Source organism: Chiloscyllium plagiosum, unplaced genomic scaffold, assembly GCF_037043375.1.
Source record: "Chiloscyllium plagiosum isolate Xiang-an unplaced genomic scaffold, Cpla_swu_hap1 HiC_scaffold_18, whole genome shotgun sequence".
NCBI lineage: Eukaryota > Metazoa > Chordata > Chondrichthyes > Orectolobiformes > Hemiscylliidae > Chiloscyllium > Chiloscyllium plagiosum.
The window spans coordinates 38662882-38687063 of record NW_028270156.1 but is presented as its reverse complement, the minus strand read 5'-3'; the positions used below and the strand labels follow the sequence as shown (position 1 = coordinate 38687063).

The 24182-nt window shown below is 43.5% G+C and overlaps 1 protein-coding gene across 10 annotated transcripts in view; it reads left to right on the top strand.

Moving 5' to 3' along the window:
* The window catches only part of LOC122557782 (ethanolamine kinase 1-like), a 507497-nt gene that overhangs the window by 74770 nt on the left and 408545 nt on the right, over nt 1–24182 (top strand). For all 10 annotated transcript variants that reach the window (XR_015760158.1, XR_006313932.2, XM_043705802.2 and 7 more), the window contains exon 2: nt 20637–20896. Coding sequence is in view for 8 of the 10 variants with exons in the window: in XM_043705802.2 (XP_043561737.1) it covers nt 20637–20896 (260 nt within the window). In the remaining 2 variants the exon portion in view is untranslated. The remainder of the gene's footprint in view (nt 1–20636; nt 20897–24182) is intronic.

Sequence of the window (24182 nt, the reverse complement as noted above, 5' to 3'; positions counted from 1 at the left end):
CTCATTTGTATGGCTGAACTGGTCCTCACCCTTAACAATTTCTCCTTCGAATCCTCCCACTTCCTCCAGACCAAAGGGGTAACCATGGGCACCCGTATAGGCCCCAGCTATGCCTGTCTCTTTGTTGGCTATGTAGAGCAGTCCATTTTCCGTTGTTACACCGGCACCACTCCCCACCTTTTCCTCCACTACATTGATGACTGCCTTGGCCCCACCTCGTGCTCCTGCGAGGAGGTTGAGCAATTCATCAACTTCACCAACACATTCCACCCTGACCTTAAATTTACCTGGACCATCTCTGAAACCTCCCTCCCCTTCCTGGACCTCTCCATCTCCATTAATGACGACCGATTTGAGACCAACAATTTTTACAAACCCACTGACTCCCACAGCTACCTGGAATACACCTCTTCCCACCCTACCTCCCGCAAAATGCCATCCAGTATTCCTGATTCCTCCGCCTCTGCCGTATCTGCTCCTAGGAGGACCAGTTCCATCACAGAACACACCAGATGGCCTCCTTCTTTAAAGACCGCAATTTCACTTCCTACATGGTTAAAGATGCCCTCCAATGCATCTCATCCACATCCCGCACCTCCGCCCTCAGACCCCATCCCTCCAACCGTAACAAAGACAGAACGCCCTGGTGCTCACCTTCCACCCCAGCAATCTTCACATAAACCAAATCATCCGAGACATTTCTGCCACCTCCAAACGGACCACACCACCAGGGGTATATTTCCCTCCCCACCCATTTCTGCTTTCCGCAAAGACCATTCCCTCCGTGACTACCTGGTCAGGTCCATGCCCCCAACAACCAACCCTCCCTTCCTGGCACCGTCCCCTGCCACCGCAAGAATTGCAAAACCTGCGCCCACACCTCCTTCCTCACCTCCTTCCAAGGCCCCAAAGGAGCCTTCCACATCCATCAAAGTTTTACCTGCACATCCACCAATATCATTTATTGTATCCGTTGCTCCCGATGCAGTCTTCTCTACATTGGGGAGACTGGACGCCTCCTAGCAGACCGCTTTAGGGAACATCTCTGGGACACCCGCACCAATCAACCACACCACCCTATGGCCCAACATTTCAACTCCCCTTCCCACTCAGCCGAGGATATGGAGGTCCTGGGCCTCCTTCACCGCCGCTCCCTCATCACCCAACGCCTGGAGGAAGAACGCCTCATCTTCCACCTTGGAATATTTCAACCCCAGGGCATCAATATGAACTTCACCAGTTTCCTCATTTCCCTTCCCCACCTCACCCCAATTCCAAACTTCCAGCTCAGCACTGTCCCTATGACCTGTCCTACCCCCCTATCTTCCTTCCCACCTATCCACTCCACCCTCCTCTCTGACCTATCACCTCCATCCCCACCCCCGTTCACCTATTGTACTCTATGCTACTTTCTCCCCACCCCTTTTCTCCTCTCATTTATCTCTCCACCCTGCAGGCACTCTACCTCTATTCCTGATGAAGGGCTTTTGCCCGAAACGTCAATTTTCCTGCTCCTCAGTTGCTGCCTGAACTGCTGTGCTTTTCCAGCACCACTCTAATCTAGAATCCTGTACCACATCTTCAGTCTTCATCAGCAGTTTCTTATTTTCAATTTGCTGGAAAATCTGTGTAACAGTGTATAGTCTTTATTCTTCAACTTGTTGATTAAAGTTGGCTATCACTCACAGTGATAACATTATAACATCTTCATTTTTTTCACTCATTCTACTTGAGGATTCTTTCTCACTTCTCATGATCTGTGTCACTGACATTAAAGATGTTGCTTGGGCAGATACAAGAATAAAATCATTTGCTTGAACTTGCATCTTCTCACCATCTGACATCAAGGTTGAGTCAGTTCACCAAAGTTGTATTGCTTAAGTAAAATCATTATAAACAGGAGCAGGATTTGCCCATTCCGTCCTTACTGTTGTGTCTACTTGCCAGACAAAAAGATCTGCGCTTAGAGATTTTATTAATAATAAATCCCATAAATACACTAAAATTACATGTGAAATTAAGAGATGGATATTAGAGAGTCATAGAACCATACAGCATGGATACAAACATTTTGGTCCAACCAGTCCATGCCAACCATAATCCCAAACTAAACTAATCCCACCCCTCAGAGCTTGGCCCATATCCCTCCAAACCTTTCTAATTCATGTATTATACAAACGTATTTTAAGTTTGTAACTGTACCCACATCCGGCACTTCCTCTGGAGGCTTATTTCACATACAAACCACCCTGTGTAAAAACAATGCCCCTCGTGGCTTTTTAAAATCTTCTCTTCTCGCTTTAAAATATGCCTACTAGTCTTGCAATTAGCCAGCCTCGGGAAAGATACCTGTCTTGTAGGTGGTATGGGGTGGGGGTGGGGGCGGGGGGGGGAGGGGGGGGAATGTGGAAGGCATTAGCCTTGAATCTTCTCTCAGAAAATTTGAATTGCATTCAGTGTCTTTGATGAGATGAAAATATATTTGTGCTATTGGTTGCAAGGATCCTATACGGAAGCATAGCAATTTACAACACTGAAGGATGCCTATCAACCATGGTAACAAGAATCAAATCACAAAAGAAACCTACAAATTCAAATTTAAGTTTAATTTTGAGAGGTGATGATACATCCCAGCCCCTTCAATACCTACTGGTTGCTCAGAAGTCGAAGACACGCTCTTTCTCCAAGGACACACGGGCATAGACATAACCAGTAAAGAGAAGCCAGCAGTTGGGTGCAATGATTTTCTCCGCACAGATTGCTGCTTGGACCTGTTAATTGCTATCTTGGCCAGGCCCAGGAGCAGACCACAAGGAGGTCCTCTAACTGCTTTCTCCTTTCTGTGTGTGGTATCCAAAGATTAGGAGTGCCTTCTTCTACTATAAATGTTTATTGTAAGCTTTCCTTCGGATACAAACACCTCTGGCTCAATTATTCCTCTTCTTTGATACAAAGTGTTTTATACTAAAACAACTCCACATTAAGTGATTTTCTTCTAACTTACTTTATTTTTTCGTAGCACATCTAATATGATGGTCATTGACCAGCTTCCATTCCATATACACCCTCCTACCAAAATCCTTCTTCAATTTTAAAAACCCATACTGAATCTCAATTTATCATACTGTGAAGGAAGTAATCTCAATATCACTCCTGTCTTCTCATTGCTATAATTTCCCATACATAAAATTATTCTGATGAATCTATGCCTTATAATTTCATATATTATGTACCTTTGACTTCTTGTTATGAAAAGACTTCCACATCTGTAAGATTCATCAGGTAAAAATGTATTATTACCTTATTAATTTTGTAATGTTAATATTTAACATGTAAACCCATATGCTTTATCTACCTGGATGATCTTTATAACTGTTTGTCCATGAGTTTCTGAACATTCCATTGAGCAAAATATATCACCTCACATTTCTCTGCATCTGCCAATTTTATCTTGCTTTTTAATTTGTTCATGGGACATGGATATTGCTGGCATTTTTGCCTATTGCTAACTATCTTTGAGGCAGTCAGCTTGATGCAGGAGCAGCCACATTACTATTAGGAAAGAAACTCTAGGACTTTGATTCAGAGACAATGAAGGAACAGCAGTCTATTTCCAAGTCAGGACAGTGGGTGCAATGCTGCTGTGCATCTATGGCCCTTGCCATTTTAGACAGTCGAGGCAATGAGTTTGGAAGGTACTGTAGAACGAGCCTTGGTGAGTTCCTGAAGTGCATATTGTCGATGGTATACTCATCAGCTACTTACATTGATGATGAAATGAGTGAATATTGAAAGTCATGGATGAGGTGCTGATCAAGGAGGCTGCTTTGACTTGGATTGTAGCAAACGTCTTGTAAGTTTTTGGAGCCACACCCATTCAGACAAGTGGAGAATGTTCCATCACACTTCCTATTTGTGAATTCCTGATGATAGTCACAATGTGGGGAGTCAGAAGGCAAGTTAGTTGTCACAGATTACCCTACCTTCAACCTTATATCATTGTACTTATTTGACTGTCAAGTTGTAGTAAATGGCTGTTGATAGTAGGAAATTCAGCATTGGTAATGCCATTGAGCATCAAGGGGAGGTGGCTAGATTCTACCTAGTTGGAGATATCATTCCCTGGCATTTGTATATGACTGTTTGTCTTTGATCGTATCAGCTGAAGTAGAATAATATCTAATTAATGCTCTATATGGGCATAAACAAATTCAAAGGAATTGTGAATGATACTGAGTACAGTACTTTCATCAATAAACATCCCCATTATCTCTAACTGTCCCTTTTCTTACAATCCTGCAGCTATCCTTTTATGTTGTTGGCAAACTTTGATACAATGTTCACTATGTCCAAATACAAATCATGTATATACGTTTTCCAATGTTCCTGCTGAGATACGCAGCCGCATATTCACTCCTTTCAGTTTCTGCACACACCAATCATGTACCGACACATTGACTTCCTGTTTAGGAAGTCAATGCTGCATACTGACCTGAGATGTGCGCTCACTGATAGAGAAAATTAGAAAGCATGTTGATGTTTATGTAAAATATATTTGAAATGTGTGCATTCAGAGATGCACACCAGCCATGAGAGCAAAAGTAGAGCAAGGGGGTCACTTCTTCCAAGCTCCAATGCAAACTAAACATTCATTCCTTACAGGCTGGCAGAATGCAAGTACAACAGAACAGTTTCCCTAATTAATGTGCATCAATTGTTCACAAAAGGTAGGACACATCCAACCCAGCTGTTTACTAAATAAAAACCAAAAAACCACTGGAATGCTGGAAAACAGAACCAAAAACAGAAATTGTTGGAAAAGCTCAGCAGGTCTGGCAGCATCTGTGCAGAGAAATCAATGACCCTTCCTCAGAAACTGCAAGTGTCACAGTTTTAGGGATTTGCAATTTTAAGTATTGATGCACTTAAAATGCTGTCCTGAAGTCATATTAAGGCATATAATGGGATAAAATAGTGCAAATTCTTCATAAGGTCATTGATATTGATAGTGAAGGTGGATAAGTGATTAAAATTAATTCTCTGTCCCCTGTTCCTGCCTTCCTGATGCACATTAAAAAATTACTAGAGTATGTACAAAGCTTTAATAATAAAATATATATTTAACATGAGATGTATTAAATATTTTAAGTAGAGTGAGCAACTTGCTGATGTTAGTTGTATTAGTGAGTTATTTAGTCCATTGATTTTATTTTTCTAAAGGAACTGATCTGTCACTAAATCCAAACCACATTGTTAATCCAGAAGAAGGGCTTATGCCCGAAACATCAATTCTCCTGCTCCATGGATGCTGCCTGACCTGCTGCGCTTTTCCAGTAACACATTTTTCAGCTCTGATCTCCAGCATCTGCATTCCTCACTTTCTCCACATTGTTAATACACCCAGAGGTGAATTCAGTCAGAATACTGTTTTACACATTTTTGGGTTTTCCAAGGCTCTTTCAATGACTAGCAGCAATTCATACCTGAAGTATTTTGTGTGCTATATTAATAAATAGTGCGAATTAAAATTGAAAGTGGATGGTGGAGGTAACGCATTCCTAAGTTGAACCAGTTCGGGCTGACTAAACTTTGCTTTCTGGCCATTGATTTTTTCCAGTGTTTCATTTCAAATTTTTGTTGTGACCTTTTATACTTGCTCAGATTGAACTCATTAGATGTGTAAAGTATTTTCTTCTTCTGCAAAAAAAACCTTCCTTATTAATGGAGACATTTTCTATTTGTGTTTCTTACTGTGAGTAAGTTAGAGCAAGTTGTTCCAAGAATTCTTCACTGATTTGACTTACTGGCTGAATTTCTTCAAGGGACAGTAAGACATAATTTTTGCCTTCAAATATCATTGCTAATGCTAAGTTATGAATTCAGATTTACAAACTAGTTCTACTCCATTTGTTAACACATCAACTGGAGAAGATGCAGCTTCTTTATTAGCATCATATGCCATAAACCGTAAATCATGGCAGCTAATGTAATAGTTTCAATCCTCTGATGAAGTAATTGTGGCCCAATTTTTAGCTAGAGTGTTTTGAACAAGAATACCCACAAAGATGATATTGAGAGGATATATTTTCCTTTCCACTACACATGAGGAACTGGTATTTCCTGTAATAATGTAACTTTTACCGCTGTTATTTAGACATTACTATTTACAGAGGATAAAATTTTACAGACCCAGGCTCCAGCTGATGTGATCTGATGTCCTTTGTTTATTCATTCTTGGGAATGTGGACATTGCTACTTGCTAAATAATGGATATTTATTGTCCATCCATAATTGCCCTTGAGGAGGTGGTATTGAGCTGCCTTCTTGAACTACTGAAGTCCATGTGGTGTAGGTGCACCGACAGTGTTGTTTGGCAGGAAGCTCCAGAATTTGACTCAACAACAGTGAAGGAACAGCAATATATTTCCAAATTTATATAGTGTGTGTCTTGAAGGGGAGCTTGAAGGAGGTAGTGTTCCTACGTATCAGCCACTCTTGTCTTCTAGATGGTAGCTAATTCTGCAGGACAAGCCTTCAGTACAATTGCTGGAATGGTATAAGGCCCATTGTCTTTGCAGTATCCTGTGCCTTTGGATTTCTTTTTTGTGCAGGTGTGAGACACAGTGAGAGACAAAAAGTGCACGAATCTTTATTCAATTTCCACCACCAGGAAGATAGGAAAACACCCAGGAGGCCAGTGACAAGCAGTGCCCTTCACATCGAAGGGCAATGATGTGTGATCAAAACAGTGAAGGGGAGGGTAGGGACTAAATCAAAATAGAGTTGGAGGGGAAAATGATGCACTCCACTCCCTGCGGCGCCCACCTCTCCCTGAACAATTCCAGGGTGTTGGTGGACACCGCGTGCTCCTTCTCCAAGGACACCTGGGCTCTAACGTAACCACGGAAGAGAGGCAGGCAGTCGCCCTAACGACCCCCTCCACGGCCCGCTGCCAGGACCTGTTGATGGCCAGTTTGGCCAGGCTCAGGAGCAGACCCACAAGGAGGTCTTCAGACCTGCCCTCCCTCCTCCGTACCGGGTGCCCGAACATCAGGAGCGTGGGACTGAAGTGCAACCAAAAGCAGAGGAGGAGGTTTTTAAGAAAATCAAAAAGGGAGTGCAAATGCCCACACCCAGTATATACATGGTCCACGGACTCCACAGCGCCACAGAACAAGCAGTTGGGCTGGGAGTCCGTGAACCACCTCAATCTGCGGTTGCAGGGGACTGCTGCGTGCAGCACCCCCACCCCAGATCCCTGAGAGAAAGGGGGAGGACTCCCGCGTAGAGAGCCCTCCACTGGGGATCCCCACCGCCCGGTGGCAAATGGGTACGCCAAGGTGTGTCCGGACGTGGATGAGGGAGAAGAGGTGGACGGTGTGCAGCAGCAGTCTATACAGGGCCCGTCTTTTTACATCCTTGAAAGAGACAAAATTAAAATTCCGGAGGCGGCTCAGGTTGTGGGGCACAGGCTCACGCGGGAAGTACGGGACCTTGGGGCCAATGTGAAATTCCGTCCGGGCTGGGGTGAGCGCGGATTGGATGTTTTTATTGATATCATATGGAATGAATTGATTGGCTGAACACTGGCATCAGTGATGTTGGTGACTTCAGGAGGAGGGTGAGATGGATCATCCACTTGACACTTCTAGCTGAAGATTGTTATAAATGCTTCCATCTTTTATTTTGTGATGATGTACAACATCAGAGGGGATAGCACCAAAATCGGTCATAGATTTAGAAAGCGTTGGCAAAGGATCTGACGTGTATTGTTGTACTGCATCTTGTAGATGGTACACACTACAGTGCCGAATGTCAGTGGTGCAAGACTACATTTTGAAGATGCCAATCAGGTGGGCTCCTTTGTCTTGGATGGAATTGAGATACTTGAGTGTTGTTGGGGCTGCACTCATTGAGGCACTTGGGAGTATTCCATCAAAGACCTGACTTGTAACTTGTATATGGTGGACAATCTTTGAGTAATGAGATGGTGAAAAATTAGCCACAATGTTCCTAACCACTGACCTACTCTTATAACCACTGAATTTGCATAGATGGTCAAGTACAGTTTCTGAGGAGAAAGTGAGGTCTGCAGATGCTGGAGACCAAAGTTGAAACTTTATTGCTGGAACAGCACAGCAGGTCAGGCAGCATCCAGGGAACAGGAGATTCGACGTTTCGGGCACAGGCCCTTCTTCAGGAATGAGCAGAGAGTGTTCAGCAGGAGAAGATAAAAGGTAGGGAGGAGGGACTTGGAGGAGGGGAGTTGGAAATGTGATAGGTGGAAAGAGGTCAAGGTGAGGGTGATAGGTCGGAGTAGGGTGGAGGCGGAGAGGTCAAGAAGAAGACTGCAGGTCAGGAAGGCGGTGCCGGGCTGGAAGGATCCGGCTGAGACAAGGTGGGGGGAGGGGGGATGAAGAAACTGGTGAAGTCCAAGTTCATCCCCTGCGGTTGGAGGGTTCCCAGTCGGAAGATAAGACGCTCCTCCTCCGACCGTCGGGTTGTTGTGGTTTGGCGGTGGATGAGTCCAATGACCTGCATATCCTCGGTGGAGTGGGAGGGGGAGTTGAAATGCTGTGCCACAGGTTGGTTGGGTTGGTTCGTCCGGGTGGCCCAGAGGTGCTCCCTGAATCGCTCCGCAAGTAGGCGGCCTGTCTCCCCAATATAGAGGAGGCCACACCGGCTGCAGCGGATGCAGTAGATGATGTGGGTGGAGGTGCAGGTGAATCTGTGGCGGATATGGAAGTTTCCCTTGGGGCCTTGGAGAGAAGTGAGGGGGGAGGTGTGGGCGCAAGTGTTGCACCTCCTGCGGTTGCAAGGGAAGGTGCCGGGAGTGGTGGTTGGGTCGGTGGGGGGTGTGGATCTGACAAGGGAGTCGCGGAGGGAGTGGTCTCTACGGAAAGCTGATAGGGGAGGGGAGGGAAATATATCCTTGGTGCTGGGGTCTGTTTGGAGGTGGCGGAAGTGACGGCGGATGATGCGCTGTACATGGAGATTGGTGGGGTGGTAGGTGAGGACCAGTGGGGTTCTATCCTGGTGGCGGTTGGAGGGGCGGGGCTCAAGGGCGGAGGAGCGGGAAGTGGAGGAGATGCGGTGGAGGGCACCGTCGACCACGTCGGGGGGGAAATTGCGGTCCTTGAAGAAGGAGGCCATCTGTGTTGTACGTAATTTGAACTGGTCCTCCTGGGAGCAGATGCGGCGGAGACGAAGGAATTGGGAGAATGGGATGGCGTTTTTACAGGGGGCAGGATGGGAGGAGGTGTAGTCCAGGTAGCTGTGTGAGTCGGTAGGTTTGTAGTAGACCTACTACAAACCTACCGACTCACACAGCTACCTGGACTACACCTCCTCCCATCCTGCCCCCTGTAAAAACGCCATCCCATTCTCCCAATTCCTTCGTCTCCGCCGCATCTGCTCCCAGGAGGACCAGTTCAAATTACGTACAACACAGATGGCCTCCTTCTTCAAGGACCGCAATTTCCCCCCCGACGTGGTCGACGGTGCCCTCCACCGCATCTCCTCCACTTCCCGCTCCTCCGCCCTTGAGCCCCGCCCCTCCAACCGCCACCAGGATAGAACCCCACTGGTCCTCACCTACCACCCCACCAATCTCCATGTACAGCGCATCATCCGCCGTCACTTCCGCCACCTCCAAACAGACCCCAGCACCAAGGATATATTTCCCTCCCCTCCCCTATCAGCTTTCCGTAGAGACCACTCCCTCCGCGACTCCCTTGTCAGATCCACACCCCCCACCGACCCAACCACCACTCCCGGCACCTTCCCTTGCAACCGCAGGAGGTGCAACACTTGCGCCCACACCTCCCCCCTCACTTCTCTCCAAGGCCCCAAGGGAAACTTCCATATCCGCCACAGATTCACCTGCACCTCCACCCACATCATCTACTGCATCCGCTGCAGCCGGTGTGGCCTCCTCTATATTGGGGAGACAGGCCGCCTACTTGCGGAGCGATTCAGGGAGCACCTCTGGGCCACCCGGACGAACCAACCCAACCAACCTGTGGCACAGCATTTCAACTCCCCCTCCCACTCCACCGAGGATATGCAGGTCATTGGACTCATCCACCGCCAAACCACAACAACCCGACGGTCGGAGGAGGAGCGTCTTATCTTCCGACTGGGAACCCTCCAACCGCAGGGGATGAACTTGGACTTCACCAGTTTCTTCATCCCCCCTCCCCCCACCTTGTCTCAGCCGGATCCTTCCAGCCCGGCACCGCCTTCCTGACCTGCAGTCTTCTTCTTGACCTCTCCGCCTCCACCCTACTCCGACCTATCACCCTCACCTTGACCTCTTTCCACCTATCACATTTCCAACTCCCCTCCTCCAAGTCCCTCCTCCCTACCTTTTATCTTCTCCTGCTGAACACTCTCTGCTCATTCCTGAAGAAGGGCCTGTGCCCGAAACGTCGAATCTCCTGTTCCCTGGATGCTGCCTGACCTGCTGTGCTGTTCCAGCAATAAAGTTTCAAGTACAGTTTCTGGTCAATGGTAACCAGCAGAATGTTCACAGTGTGGGATTTCGCAATGGCACTGTTAAGGGTTAAAGTTAAGTGACAATGGTTGGATTCTTTCTTCTTGGAGAAGGTCAATGCCTGGCACTTATGTCACACAAATGTTCACTGATCAACCCTAGCCTGAATATACTCCAGGTCTTACTGTATCTTTTGACATACTCCGCTTCAGTATCCGAGAAGTCATAAAAAGTGCTGAAATTGTGTAATTACCAGCAAACATCCCCAGCTTCTGACGTTATGATGGAACAAAGTTCATCAATAAAGATGGTTGGGCCTTAGATATTACCCTGAAGAACTCCTGCAATAATATCATTTGATATCCATCGATCACAACGTTTGTGCTAGATATGACTCCAATCAATGGCGAGTTTCCCCTGATTCCCTTTGACTCCAGTTTTGTTGAGTTCTTTGATGTCACACTTGAGCAAACACTGCCTTGATGTCAAGTGTGGTCACTTTCACTTCCTCTCTTGAGTTCAGCTCTTTTATATTTATTTGGACCAAGGCTTTAATTAAGTCAGGAGTAGAATGGACTTGGTGAAACCCAAACTTGGTCAGTGAGCAAGTTATTATTGCATAAATATTAGTTGATAGCACTGTTAATGACACTGTCTATCACTTTGCTGATAATTGAGAATGGATGGTAATTGACCAGGTTGGATTTTTCATGCTTCTTGTGAGCATTCTGGGTAGATGCTAGTGTTGTAACTGTAATGGAACAGCTTGGCTAGGGATGTGGCTAGTTTTGCAGCACAAGCCTTCAGTACAATTGCTGGAATGTTGTCAGTTCCCATTGCCTTTGCAGTGACCTGTGCCTTTAGTTCTGCTTCTTGATATCATATGGAATGAATGATTGGCTGAAGGCTGGCATCTGTGATATTAGCAACTTCAGGAGAAGGCTGAGACGGAGCATCCACCCAACACTTCTGGTTGAACACTGTTACAAATACTTTAGCCTTTTCTTTTGCAATAATATGCAACATCAGAAGGGGTAGCATCAAAATTGGGAGAGCTGTCTCTCAGACTAGACAAAGTGACAGTCTGACAAAGTTATAATCACAGAGTTATATTCTACATACAATGTCCTAGATAACACCATCGCTATCCCTGGATATGTCCTGTCCCAGCAAAGTGACTGTACAGTGGTGTACAGTTCGGAGGGAGTTGCCCTGGAACCTTGTCTCTGACCCTTAGCAGTCTCATTGCATCATGCCAAATTGGGCAAGGATTACCATAAAATGCTTCTGCCACCTCTCCTCATTTTGGCTGATGAATCAGTGCTCTTTTTTTTATTGAGTATCATTTGGAGGAACCACCAAGGGTGTAAGGGTGCAAAATGCATTCTGCATGAGGGACTTCAATATCCATCGCCAAATGGGTCTTTGTAGCACCAATACCAAAGACACTGGACATGCAAAAACTATGGGCCCTGACAACATTCTGACAATAATACTGAAGACTTATGATAGACACAAAAATAGAAATTGCTGGAAAATCTCAGCAGGTCTGGCAGCATCTGTAGAGAGAAATCAAAGTTAACGTTTCGGGTCAAGTGACCCTTCCTCAGAACTGTTCCTCACTAACTTGAGGAAGGGTCATTTGACCCAAAACATTAACTCTAAGTTCTTTCCACAGATGCTGCCAAACCTGCTGAGCTTTTCCAGTAATTTTTGGATTGTTCCTGATTTAAAGCATCCTCAATTCTTTTGGGTTTTACATTTGATAGACAATTTGCCATACCCCTAGCCAAACTGTCCCAATACACTGGCATCCAATACACAAGCACTGGCATTTACCCAACAATATTGCCTAGGCATGTCCTGTGTATAAATAATCAGGACAAATCCAATTTCTGTATTTACTTCCCCGTCCATCTTTTTTTTAATCATCAGAGAAATGATGGAAGAGTTCATCAACAGTGCTATCAAGCAAAGTAGCAATAGTTTGCTCACTGGGACTCAGTTTGGATTATGCCAAGGGCCATGTGCTCCTGTCCTCAGTTGTAAAAAATAAAGGTTTTACACATTATTAACAAAAAACAAAGATAAAAGATTTGAACTGTTGAATTTACTCCTCAGCGTAGTTTCGTAGGCCCAACCATCTTCACTTGCTTCATCAATAACCTTCCCCCTATCGTAAGGTCAAAAGTGGGGATTTTTGCTGATAATTGCACAATGTTCAGCACCATTTGTGACTCCTCAGATACTGAAGCAGTCTATGCTCAGATATAGTGAGATTAGGATAATATCCACACTTGGGCTAACATATGATAAGTAACATTACTGTCACACAAGTGCCAGGAAATGACTATAATTAACAAGAGAGGATCTTGTCCTTGCCTTGTCATTCAGTGGCATTGCCATAACTGAATCCCCCACTATCAACATCATGGAGGTTACCCACAATATTCAGTGGCTTGGAGGGGAACTTACAAATAGTGGTATTCCCATATATGTGCTGCCCTTATCTTTTAAGCTTATGGTGGTTGTGGGTTTGGAAGGTGCTATTTAAGGAGCTTAAGTGAGAATTTGCAGTGCATTTGTGGATGGTACACATTGTTACCACTGCACATGGGGGAATGAATGTTTATGGATGTGGTGCCATCAAGTAAGCTGTTTGGTCCTGAATGGTGTCAAGATTCTTGAGTGTTGATGGAGCTGAATTCAACCAAGAAAGAATGGAGTATTTAATCATTATTGTGCATTGTAGGTGGTGGACAAGTTTTGTGAATGAGGAGATGAATTTCTCAACCTATTGAGTACTACCAACAAGAACTATCTGTTCTTGTAGTAGAAGTATTTGCCCCAATTCAGTTTTTGGTCAATGGTAGACCATCAAGATATTGATGGCGGAGATTTGGGAATGGTAATGCTAATGAGTGTCAAGGAGAATTATTTAGATGGTCATTCCTTGTCACTTGTGTGGCATGAATGTTGCATGACCTTAGACATTATCGGTCCATGCCTAAATGCTTTATCAGCTTTGCTGTATATGAGAATGTCTTATGAGAATTTGTGATTCATTTTCAACATTGCCCAATCATCTGTATCATGTGCACTTTTCAACTAGTGATGGAGGGAGGGTCATAGAAGCAGCTGAAGATGGTTATACCAAGGATACTACCCTGAGAAACACCTGCAGCAATGTCCTGGGTCTGAGATGATTGGCCTCCAGCAACCACCAGCTGAATATATTTCTATGGAGTTCACCTCATAACTTCTACCTTCAATCAACCCACTACCCAAATGCCTGCCATTAGTCACCTAGACAGCCTTTCTTCACAGCACACCTCCATAGCCAATTGGAAAATGAATCATTTCTTATTTGCTCAATTGGATGATACGTGATTATCAAGCAACTTTTTTGTATCGCCAATTATTTTTAATTAAAGTACAGAAGATTTCAAACAAAATCAAAAATACGCTTTTTTAAATGCATATACTCTTTATTTTTGAATTGGTTGATCACAGCACTAAAGAGGGGATTACTCTTTCATTCTTGGAGACTGCAGATCAATTCTGGATGCTTTGCAAAGATAGCTCCACAAGACTATTCTTGATCACCACATGTTAGCGGCACCATAAAGATAGTCGGAAACATTCCTATCTTTTTTGATTTGTTAGAAATAGCAACATTTCCTTGCTATGTTTATTATTTCTATTGTGACCAGAAGAAATCCTTTTCCCTCCAGCTCTGCCGAATTTGGTAATCTGATCCAATGGTGGTGCATAGCACTGCAGTCTTGTGAAGTGGTGACTTCTAAACTTAAAGTATGAAAAGAAACCAGAGGATGCATAGGAATTCTAATCGATCACAAAGGGCAGTAAACCTTGCTAACTATTTCTGAAGTTGGATTTTCACCAACAGTTGAGAGAGCCAGTGAATAGAGCTCTGTCAAATATTAAATGAATGGCAGAGTTTGGTTTCCCTCAATAGGGAGGGGTGCAACATGGCAACATAATCATGGCACTCTGCTCACATTGTTCTGAAATACTTCCCATAACTGCAGTACTTGGCTCATGCGTAAGAGCATCAGGAAGGCTAGGTCATAAATGAAATACATGAAAGTTCAGTTTCCATATCCTCATATTTTAACTCATGCCACATTTGCGAGCTACTCTACTGACGTAGGATTCTCTATCAAGTCTGACTAATCTCTGTAAGAATTATGTTAGAAAGTGCACAAAAGGAACAATGTAAGTACTCTTTGACGAACATTTTATTTGGTCTAATGCAGAACCATGATGGAAATTTTTAAAACAATACTTTGGTCAGATTTTAAGGCATGAGTAAACTCTGTGAAACTGAATAAAATCATCACATTTAAGAGCAGGAATAGGTCTTTTGGCTCCTCAAGATGGGTCTTCCATTCAATAAGATCATGGTTGACATGATTATGGCCTTCACTCTCTACTTTCTTGCATGCCATAATAACCCTTGACTCCCTGGTAGACCATTAAGATCTGTTTAACTTGGACTTGAACAGCCTCAGTACGCTCTGGGAAAGACTAACAACCCTCAAGAAGAAAGTTCCTCTCATCTCTGAATTAAATGGGAGCCCCTTAATTTTAAACTATATTCCCTATTCTAGATTCCACCATGAGGAAACATTCTATCAGCATCTACTGTGTTGTCATTCTAAGATTCTTAAATTTCCATAATATCAGATCTCTTTCTTCTGCAATCCTCATAAGACTATGTCTTTAGTAAATCTTCTGCGTACTCTTTCTAATGGAAGTATATCTCTCCTTAAGGAGACCAAAACAGTATTCCATACTCTAAGTGCAGTCTCAGTAATGGCCCACACAGTTGTAGCAAAATGTCTCCACTTTTATACTCAGTCATCTTGCAACAAAGACCAACAAACCATTGTTGTATTAATTACATGCTATAGTTATGGACTGACATTTTGTGCTTCATGTATAAGGACACTCAGATCCATCTGTACAGCAATATTCTGTAGTCTTTCTGAACAGTATTCTGCTTTACCATTGTTTCTGCCAAAGTATTCTAATTCATCCATCAAATCTTTGCCCCGTCAACCTATATCTATCCCTTTGCTGATTCACTGTACAGGGTATTCTTCTCACAACTTAGTCTTTTAACATTTGTATTATCAGAAGATTTGGGTACAACAATTTTCACCTCTTCATTCAAGTCATGATTCGATTAGATTAGATTCTCTACAGTGCGGAAACAGGCTCTTTGGCCCAACAAGTCCACACCGACCCTCAGAAATCCCACCCAGACCCATTGTACCTATCACTATGGGCAATTTAGAATGGCCAATTCACCTGACCTGTGGGAGGAAACCGGAGAACCATGCAGACACGGGGAGAATGTGCAAACTCCACGCAAGCAGTCGCTCGAGGCTGGAATCGAACCTGGGTCCCTGGTGCTGCGAGGCAGCTGTGCTAACCACTGAGAAATTATAATAAGTTGAGGCCCAAGCATTGATCCCTTGAAATTCCATTTATGGCTTGAAAACTTGAAAAAGACCAATTTATCCTGATTTTCTCTTTCCTGGTAGTTAATCTTGTTAGACAGATCTTTATCTATGTAAATATATTACTCCAATACAATGTATTCTTCTCTTGGGCAGTAACAATTTACATGGCTTTTCTTGGAATTTAAATGCACTATGTTTAATGGTTCCCCTTTATCCATCTTGCTAATTGCAACCTGAAAGATCACTGATAAATTTGTCAAACATAATTTTCCTTTCATATAACTATGTCAACTCTATTTGGTTGTGTTATGATTTTCAAATGTACTTGTTACTACTTCATTGATTACTGAATTCACTACATTTTTGACGAGAGATGTTAGGTTAACTGGCTTAGATTAGATTCCCCACAGTATGGAAACAGGCCCTTCAGTCCAACAAATCCACAACGATCCTCCGAAGACCAACTGACCCAGACCCATTCCCCTACCTATATTTACCCCTGACTAATGCACCTAAAACTATGGGCAATTTAGCATGGCCAATTCACCTAACCGGCACATCTTTGGATTGTGGGAGGAATCTGGAGCACCTGGAGGAAACCCATGCAAATATGAGGAGAATGTGCAAACTTCACACAGTCCCCTGAAGTGGCAGTCGAACCCGGGTCCCTGGCGCTATGAGGCAGCAGTGGTAACCACTGAGCCACCATGCTGCCCCTTTGTTTCCTGCTTTCTAATCTTTCCTTTCTTGAAAAGGATATGGAATATTACAAGAAATGCATCCATTATTTCTGCAGCCACCAACTTTAAGGTCCTAGGATCGAGGTCATCTGTCCAGGGGGACTTGTCAACATTTAGTCCCATTCACTTTTTTTCCAGATAAAATAATTGGTTAACATTGGAATTTCCTCATCCCTTTTTCCTCTTGATTTCAGCAGCTATTTGGATGCTTTTTGTATCTTCCATGTGAGAACAGATACAAGGTACTTGAAGATGTTATGGATGTGGGAGTAGGCAGTCTTAGTGACGGCATAACTATGAGTTTGGAAGCTCATCTTGGGATCAGATGTAATACATGGTTGCCAACAGGCTGGCTTAATCTCACACTGCTGGCAAGAGAGCCAGTAGCTGGGAAACTGCATTTGGGGCAGGCACCAAAGACAATGGCTTTGGTCTTTCCAATGTTTAATTGGAAGAAATTTCTACTCATCGAGTAAAGGATGTCAAAAAACAATTTTGATAATGCAGTGGACAGTATAGGATTCAGGAAAGGTGATAGTGAGATGCAGCTGGGTGTGGTCAGTGTGTATGTGAGACGGAGAACTGTGCCTTTGGAAGATGTCAGCAAGGAACAGCAGGTGGAAAGAAATAGGAAGCGTCAAGTTGAAAATTTTGTGGAACAGCAGATTTAATAATAGGTGAGTAGAAAAAAAACCAATGCAAGTGTTGTTTTTGTGGCCATGATTAGATAGATTAAAATGGAACCAGATAAAAACAATCCCAGCCTTCTTCTGAGTGGTGGGGAGGCATTAAAGGTGGGTGTTGTTATCAACCAGGAGACAGGGTCCAGGCTAGTCAACAAGGGCACTCAGGACTAGAGTCATATTAGGTGTCAGAGCTGCTTTGGTACTGTGACATGAGTAGAAGCCTGATTAGAGGCATTCAAATTGGAAAATTCAGGAAAGATGCAAAGCAAACTTTGGAGGCAAGAACATATTCAAAGATTTTGATGAGCAGAGATGGAAGAGGGACAGGGAAATGGGGTGGTGATTTCACAGAGTCAGAGAGTCATAGAGATATACAGCACAGAAACAGAACCTAGCGTCCAACTTATCCACGCTGACCAAATATCCCAACCCAATCTAGTCCCACCTGCCAGTACCTGGTCCATATCCCTCCAAACCTTTCCTGTTCATGTACCCATCCAGATGCCTAATAAGTGTTGCAATTGTACTAGCCTCCACCACTTCCTCTGGCAGCTCATTCCATACACGTACCACCCTCTGCGTGAAAAAGTTGCCCCTTAGGTCTCTTTTATATTTTTCCCCTCTCACCCTCAACCTATGCCCTCTAGTTCTAGACTCCCTCACCCCAGGGTAAAGCCTTTGTGTATTTATCCTACCCATGCCCCTCATGATTTTATAAAGCTCTATAAGGTCACCCCTCAGCCTGTGACGCTCCAGGGAAAACAGCCCCAGCTTATTCAACCTCTCCCTATAGCCCAATTCCTCCAACACTGGCAACATCCTTATAAATCTTTTCTGAACCCTTTCAAGTTTCAGAACATCCTTCCAAGAGGAAGGAGACCAGAATTGCATGCAATATTTCAAAAGTGGCCTAACCAATGTCCTGTACAGCTGCAACATGACCCCCAACCCCTGTACTCAATACACTTCACCTCTGAAGGATAACATACCAAACACCTTCTTCACTATCCTATCTACCTGCGACTCCATTTTCAAGCAGCTATGAACATGCAGTCCAAGGTCTCTTTGTTCAGCAACACTCCCTAGGACCTTACCATTAAGTGTATAATTCCTGCTAAGATTTGCTTTCTCAAAATGCAGCATCTCGCATTTATCTGAATTAAACTCCATCTGCCACTTCTCAAACCATTGGCCCATCTGATCAAGATCCCATTGTAATCCGAGGTAACCTTCTTCGCGTCGTCTGCACTTCCAATTTTGGTGTCATCAGCAAACTTACTAACTCTATCTCTTATGCTCACATCCAAATCGTTTATACAAATGATGAAAAGTAGTGGACCCAGCACCAATCCTTGTGACACTCCACTGCTCACAGGCCTGAAAAACAACCCTCCACCACCACACTCTGTCTTCTACCTTTAAGCCAATACTGTATCCAAATGGCTAGTTTTCCCTGTATTCCATGAGATCTAACCTTGTCAACCAGTCTCTCATGGGGAATCTTGTCAAACGCCTTACTGAAGTCCATATAGATCATGTCCACTGCTCTGCCCTCATCAATCCTTTGTATTAATTATTCAAAAAACTCTATCAAGTTTGTGAGACATTATTTCCTCACACAAAGCCATGCTGACTATCCCTAATCAGTCCTTGCCTTTCCAAATACATGTACATCCTGTCCCTCAGGATTCCATTCAACAACTTGCCTACCGCTGACATCAGGCTCACTGGTCTATAGTTCCCTGGCTTCTCCTTACCACCTTTCTTAAACAGTGGCACCACGTTTGCCAACCTTCAGTTTTCCAGCACCTCACCTGTGACTATCAATGATTTAAATATCTCAGTAAGAGGCCCAGCAATCACTTCCCTAGCTTCCCACAGAGTTCCAGGGCATACCTGATCCGGTCCTGGAGATTTATCCACTTTTATGTGTTTCAAGACATCCAGCACTTCCTCCTGTGTAATATGGACATTTTCAAGACATCACTCCTATTTCCCTATATTCTATACCTTCCATATCCTTTTCCACAGTAAACACTGATGCAAAATACTTGTTCAGTGTCCCCCTCATCTCCTGCGGCTCCACACAAAGGCCACCTTGGTGAACTTTGAGGGGCCCTATTCTCTCCCTAGTTACCCTTTTCAGATGGGACCATAGTTATGGAGATAATTGCAGTAAAATGTGATGACAGCTGATTTGAAGGAAACAGGCAAGAGCTGAAGCAAAAAGATCATGTGTAATGTCAGCTAACTTAGAGGGCCGAGAAGCAAAGTTACTTACTGAATAGTTTACTGAGGACAAGATTGTGGGAACAGGAGTTGAATCTGATGGACAAGATAAGTGTGGCGAGGGCATGAATGGAAATAGAAGAGAAACTGGACAAAGATGTAAATAGCAAGGTTAGGTTGAGGCATTATAAGATGCTGGGTCATGTGAGTTAATGGAAGGGAGGGATACAGCAGAGGCAGCTGACGGGATTATCTCAGTCTTAATGTCAAAAAAAATCCACGAGCTCCTCAAACTTGTTGGAGCTGAGCATGAAAAGGCTAGGGGCAAACGTTTATGCATAAATTTTGAAGTAGCGAAAAGAAGCCTGGGGTTGTCTTTGTATTCCATGATTATTCTGAAATAATGGGTCATTTTAGCAAGTGCGAACAGGACACAATTATGTTTCACGTGTTCCAGCCAGACCTGGCAGTTGTTGCATAAAGTAAATATCCATGAAATTCTTTCAGGTCATCTTCCCTCAGATTTAAGGGAGTAGAAGTGAGGGCGTACAAGGGGAATGGCCAGTATATGAAATGTAATGGCTTTATTGTGTACTAATACATCAAAGATCGAAGTTAGAGTGCAGTTGGGTAAATCAAAAGCTGCAGAAATGTTATGGTGATTTTTAAAAAATATTCTCTGGTGGGATATGGGCATCACTGGCTGGCCAACATTTATTGCCTATCGCTGGTTGCCCTTGAGAAGGTGATGGTGAGCTTAATGGAGGGCCAAATGTTGCACTGTAAAGATTTTGGAAGTTCAGCTGTCAGCGAATTAGTAAGTAGAAGGGGAAGCAGTGAATGGTAAATGCAAACAGTTTAGTGATGACCTTACCCTCTTTAATTGGTGCTTGGTTGACCTTAGACTTTTAGTTTTATTCAGGTTATGAAGTAAGTGGACTAGAGAAAGATCTTAATGAGAAAAAAAAATGATCTCTTTGACTTCTGTTCCCAGACTTTCACCGATGGAATCACAAACAAGCTGTTCGGTTGCCATGTAGATCAAGCCATGGAAGATGTTGTTCTCGTAAGAATATATGGCAATATGACAGAACTCTTTGTGGACCGCAACAATGAAGTTAAAAGTTTTCAGGCTCTTCGTGCTCAGCACTGTGCTCCAGATCTTTACTGTACATTTCAGAATGGAATGTGCTATGAATTCATTAAAGGCACTGTCTTAAACATGTGGCTACTCAGGGAACCATCCATTTACAGGTAACCATAGTTACATTCTCATTCTCCTTTCTGCAAGTAATAGTATTTTGTAAAGACTTTGTATCATCTTGGACTCTCACAAATGTGGAGGTAAAAATGGCATTATCTACTCTGAACATTTTAAGTGGTTTTGTTTGAGTTGCTGGGGATAGACACTCAGATGCCTGACAGAAAGGTTGAATGCAGTCAAGGGAGGAGCAAGTGGATCTCCTGGATGAGATCACCCTGGAGAGGTTTTATGGAACATGAGCTAGAAAGAGAGCAAGCAAGCGAGAGAGCCAAGAGTTCAGGAGGAAGCTCAGGAGATGATTGACATTCTGGGGAAGGAGAACAGCAAATTCGACAGAGCTAGCTAATTTGATGGTCTTTACAAATCAGGCCAACTGATCAAGCTAATCCATACAAGCAATTTAGTTCCAGTCATATTCATCCTCGCCAATCCCATGTCGTTGTAATCTCTTCCCTTCATCTATCTCTTCAATCTAATATTAAATCTTTCTGCTAATACATTATACAGTCTCACATTTATCGGTACAAGGGGGTTTCTTCTGCTTTGTATTCTGAACCTCTTCTGTTTAATTTTGTATCAATGGCCCTTAGTTTTTGATGTTTCAATAAATTGAAAGTTTTATTGACTGTGCTCCATTCCTTCAAAATTTAACATATTACATTCAGAAACTGATGGTGGTAAAGATACTGTGCAATCTGCAAGTATGCACAATGCATGATTACTGTTGTTCACAAAGTGTGTGCTACTAAAAGATTTTTGTACATTATATAATCAACAATATTTCATATTGGTCATTAACTCTCTGGAAGTTTTGACATTCTATGTCACTTGAAATCATATGCATGATGTAAAAGCTCATTGTTTACATATAGCCAAAAGCCTTATTGCATAATCTTATGAATTCCCCACTGTCAGATTATATTTACCTTTCCAAAGGCATGAAAATATTCTGTGGCTCTGCACCAAGAAACATATATAGCACTGTTGTAGTAAGATAAAAATATTAGAGTGTATAGTGGAGTATTTTCTTTTGCTACGATGAGTATTATTTCAAAATATTCTTTGTGTCATTACTTAGACCCAGCATTTGAGATTCATTTACAAATTTGCACAATGAATGACAATGTGTGTTTAAAATAAAAGTTTCTCTAATGTATTCATGTCATTTAAAGGTAAAACAGAAAAATAAGATTTAGTCATTGGGTGGGGTAGTTTGGTTGATCAGTAAATATTTTTGCTGACCTGAGTTTGAGATTGCATTTTTTATTAGTAAACTAACTTTCTGGGGAGACAAAAGAGAAATTATTCATTTTTTTTGCCCAGCATGCCAAAAGGAGTATTTATTGTACTCTTGCATTAGAGCATTGATTCTGCAGTTGTTCCAGTGCATTGCACATCGGAAACTATGATCTGATGTTGGGTCACTTTATGAGTGTATACCAGAATGTCTACTGATTTGGATTCCTTTGGTTTACCACTGAAAATTGAATAAAATTTATGATAAACAAAAATATGGTGTTTTGAAAACTGCAAATTTTCATCCGTGTGGTAAATGGCACTCTATCTTTTACACATATGTTTGGCAATAAATGATTAAACCACTGCGCAGATTGCCACATCTTGCTACAGTTTTGCAGGGGAGCAGTTGCCAACAAAGGTCTATGTTCCAACTTTCCACAAATCCTGACTCGGAGACGTATGAAAACAAGTTAAAATGCAGTAGTTTGAAATACAGGGCGGAATCTTCTCAGGCGTCAGGGCTCTCGTCAGCTTGCAACAGACAGAAGATCTCCACTGCTTCTTCCAGGGAAGGCCTTCTGCATGACATGTCAGTCAGGCAGGCAGTGGCAAAGCCAAAAATGGGCTTGCCCTTCAATGAAGACCCCTGAGGCAGATGTTGCTGGCCCATCAAAAGCCAGCAACTGTTCCACTGAGCAGTGCATGAGGAGGCCATGGCTGCTGGTGGAAGACCAGCCTCCCAGGCTGCAGAGGCACCAGACAAAGGCCCCAATCATGGGGGATAGGGTTCTCAGATTGGGCGCCACAAGGAGATTATGATTAGATTGCCTATATTGTAGAAACAGGCCCTTCAGCCCAACAAGTCCATACCGACCCTCTGAAGAGTAACCCACCCAGACCCACTTCCCTCTGGCTAATGCGTCTAACACTATGGACAATTTAGCATGGCCAATTCACCTAACCTGCACATTGTTGGACTGTGGGAGGAAACCAGAGCACCCGGAGGAAACCCACGCAGACATGGAGAGAACGTGCAAACACCAAACAGACAGTCACCCGAGGCTGGAATTGAAGCTGTGGTCCCTGGCGCAGTGAGGCTGCAGTGCTAACCACTGAGCCATTGTAAGTATGGGTGAGTTAGCGTCCAGGGAATAGGTGTTGAGCGGATGGATCCTAGCAGTCAGCCCCTTTCCCTGATGGCCAACCCTTTGATCAGGCCCCAGTGAACTTTGGTCAAAGGATCCTCCCTCCACTCCAGCTGAGCAATAATCAGGAATGCTGCATAGCAACAGTTCCATCCTCTGATGGTTAGTGCCAGCAGTGACAAGTTTATGTGGTCCTTAAGTGTCTCTATTGACTGCAATAATTGGGCCTTCCTGTCCACACCTAAATCTGCTGGAGACTTTTTTTGTATACACCACCATGCCACCAATCACATGTCCTTCACACATTTGCGTGGAGCCACAGAAAATGGTGGAGATACTAAATGAATATTTTGCATCAGTATTTACTGTGGAGAAGGATATGGAAGATATATACTGTAGGGAAATAGATGGTGACATCTTGCAAAATGTCCAAATTACAGAGGAGGAAGTGCTGGATGTCTTGAAATGGTTAAAGGTGGATAAATCCCCAGGACCTGATCAGGTGTACCCAAGAACTCTGTGAGAAGCTAGAGAAGTGATTGCCGGGCCTCCTGCTGAGATATTTGTATCATCAATAGTCACAGGTGAGGTGCCGGAAGACTGAGGTTGGCAAACATGGTGCCACTGTTTAAGAAGGGCGGTAAAGACAAGCAAGGGAACTATAGACCAGTGAGCCTGACCTCGGTGGTAGGCAAGTTGTTGGAGGGAATCCTGAGGGATAGGATGTACATGTATTTGGAAAGGCAAGGACTGATTCGGGATAGTCAACACGGCTTTGTGCGTGGAAAATCATGTCTCACAAATTTGATTGAGTTTTTTTAAAGAAGTAACAGAGAAGATTGATGAGGGCAGAGCAATAGATGTGATATATATGGACTTCAGTAAGGCGTTT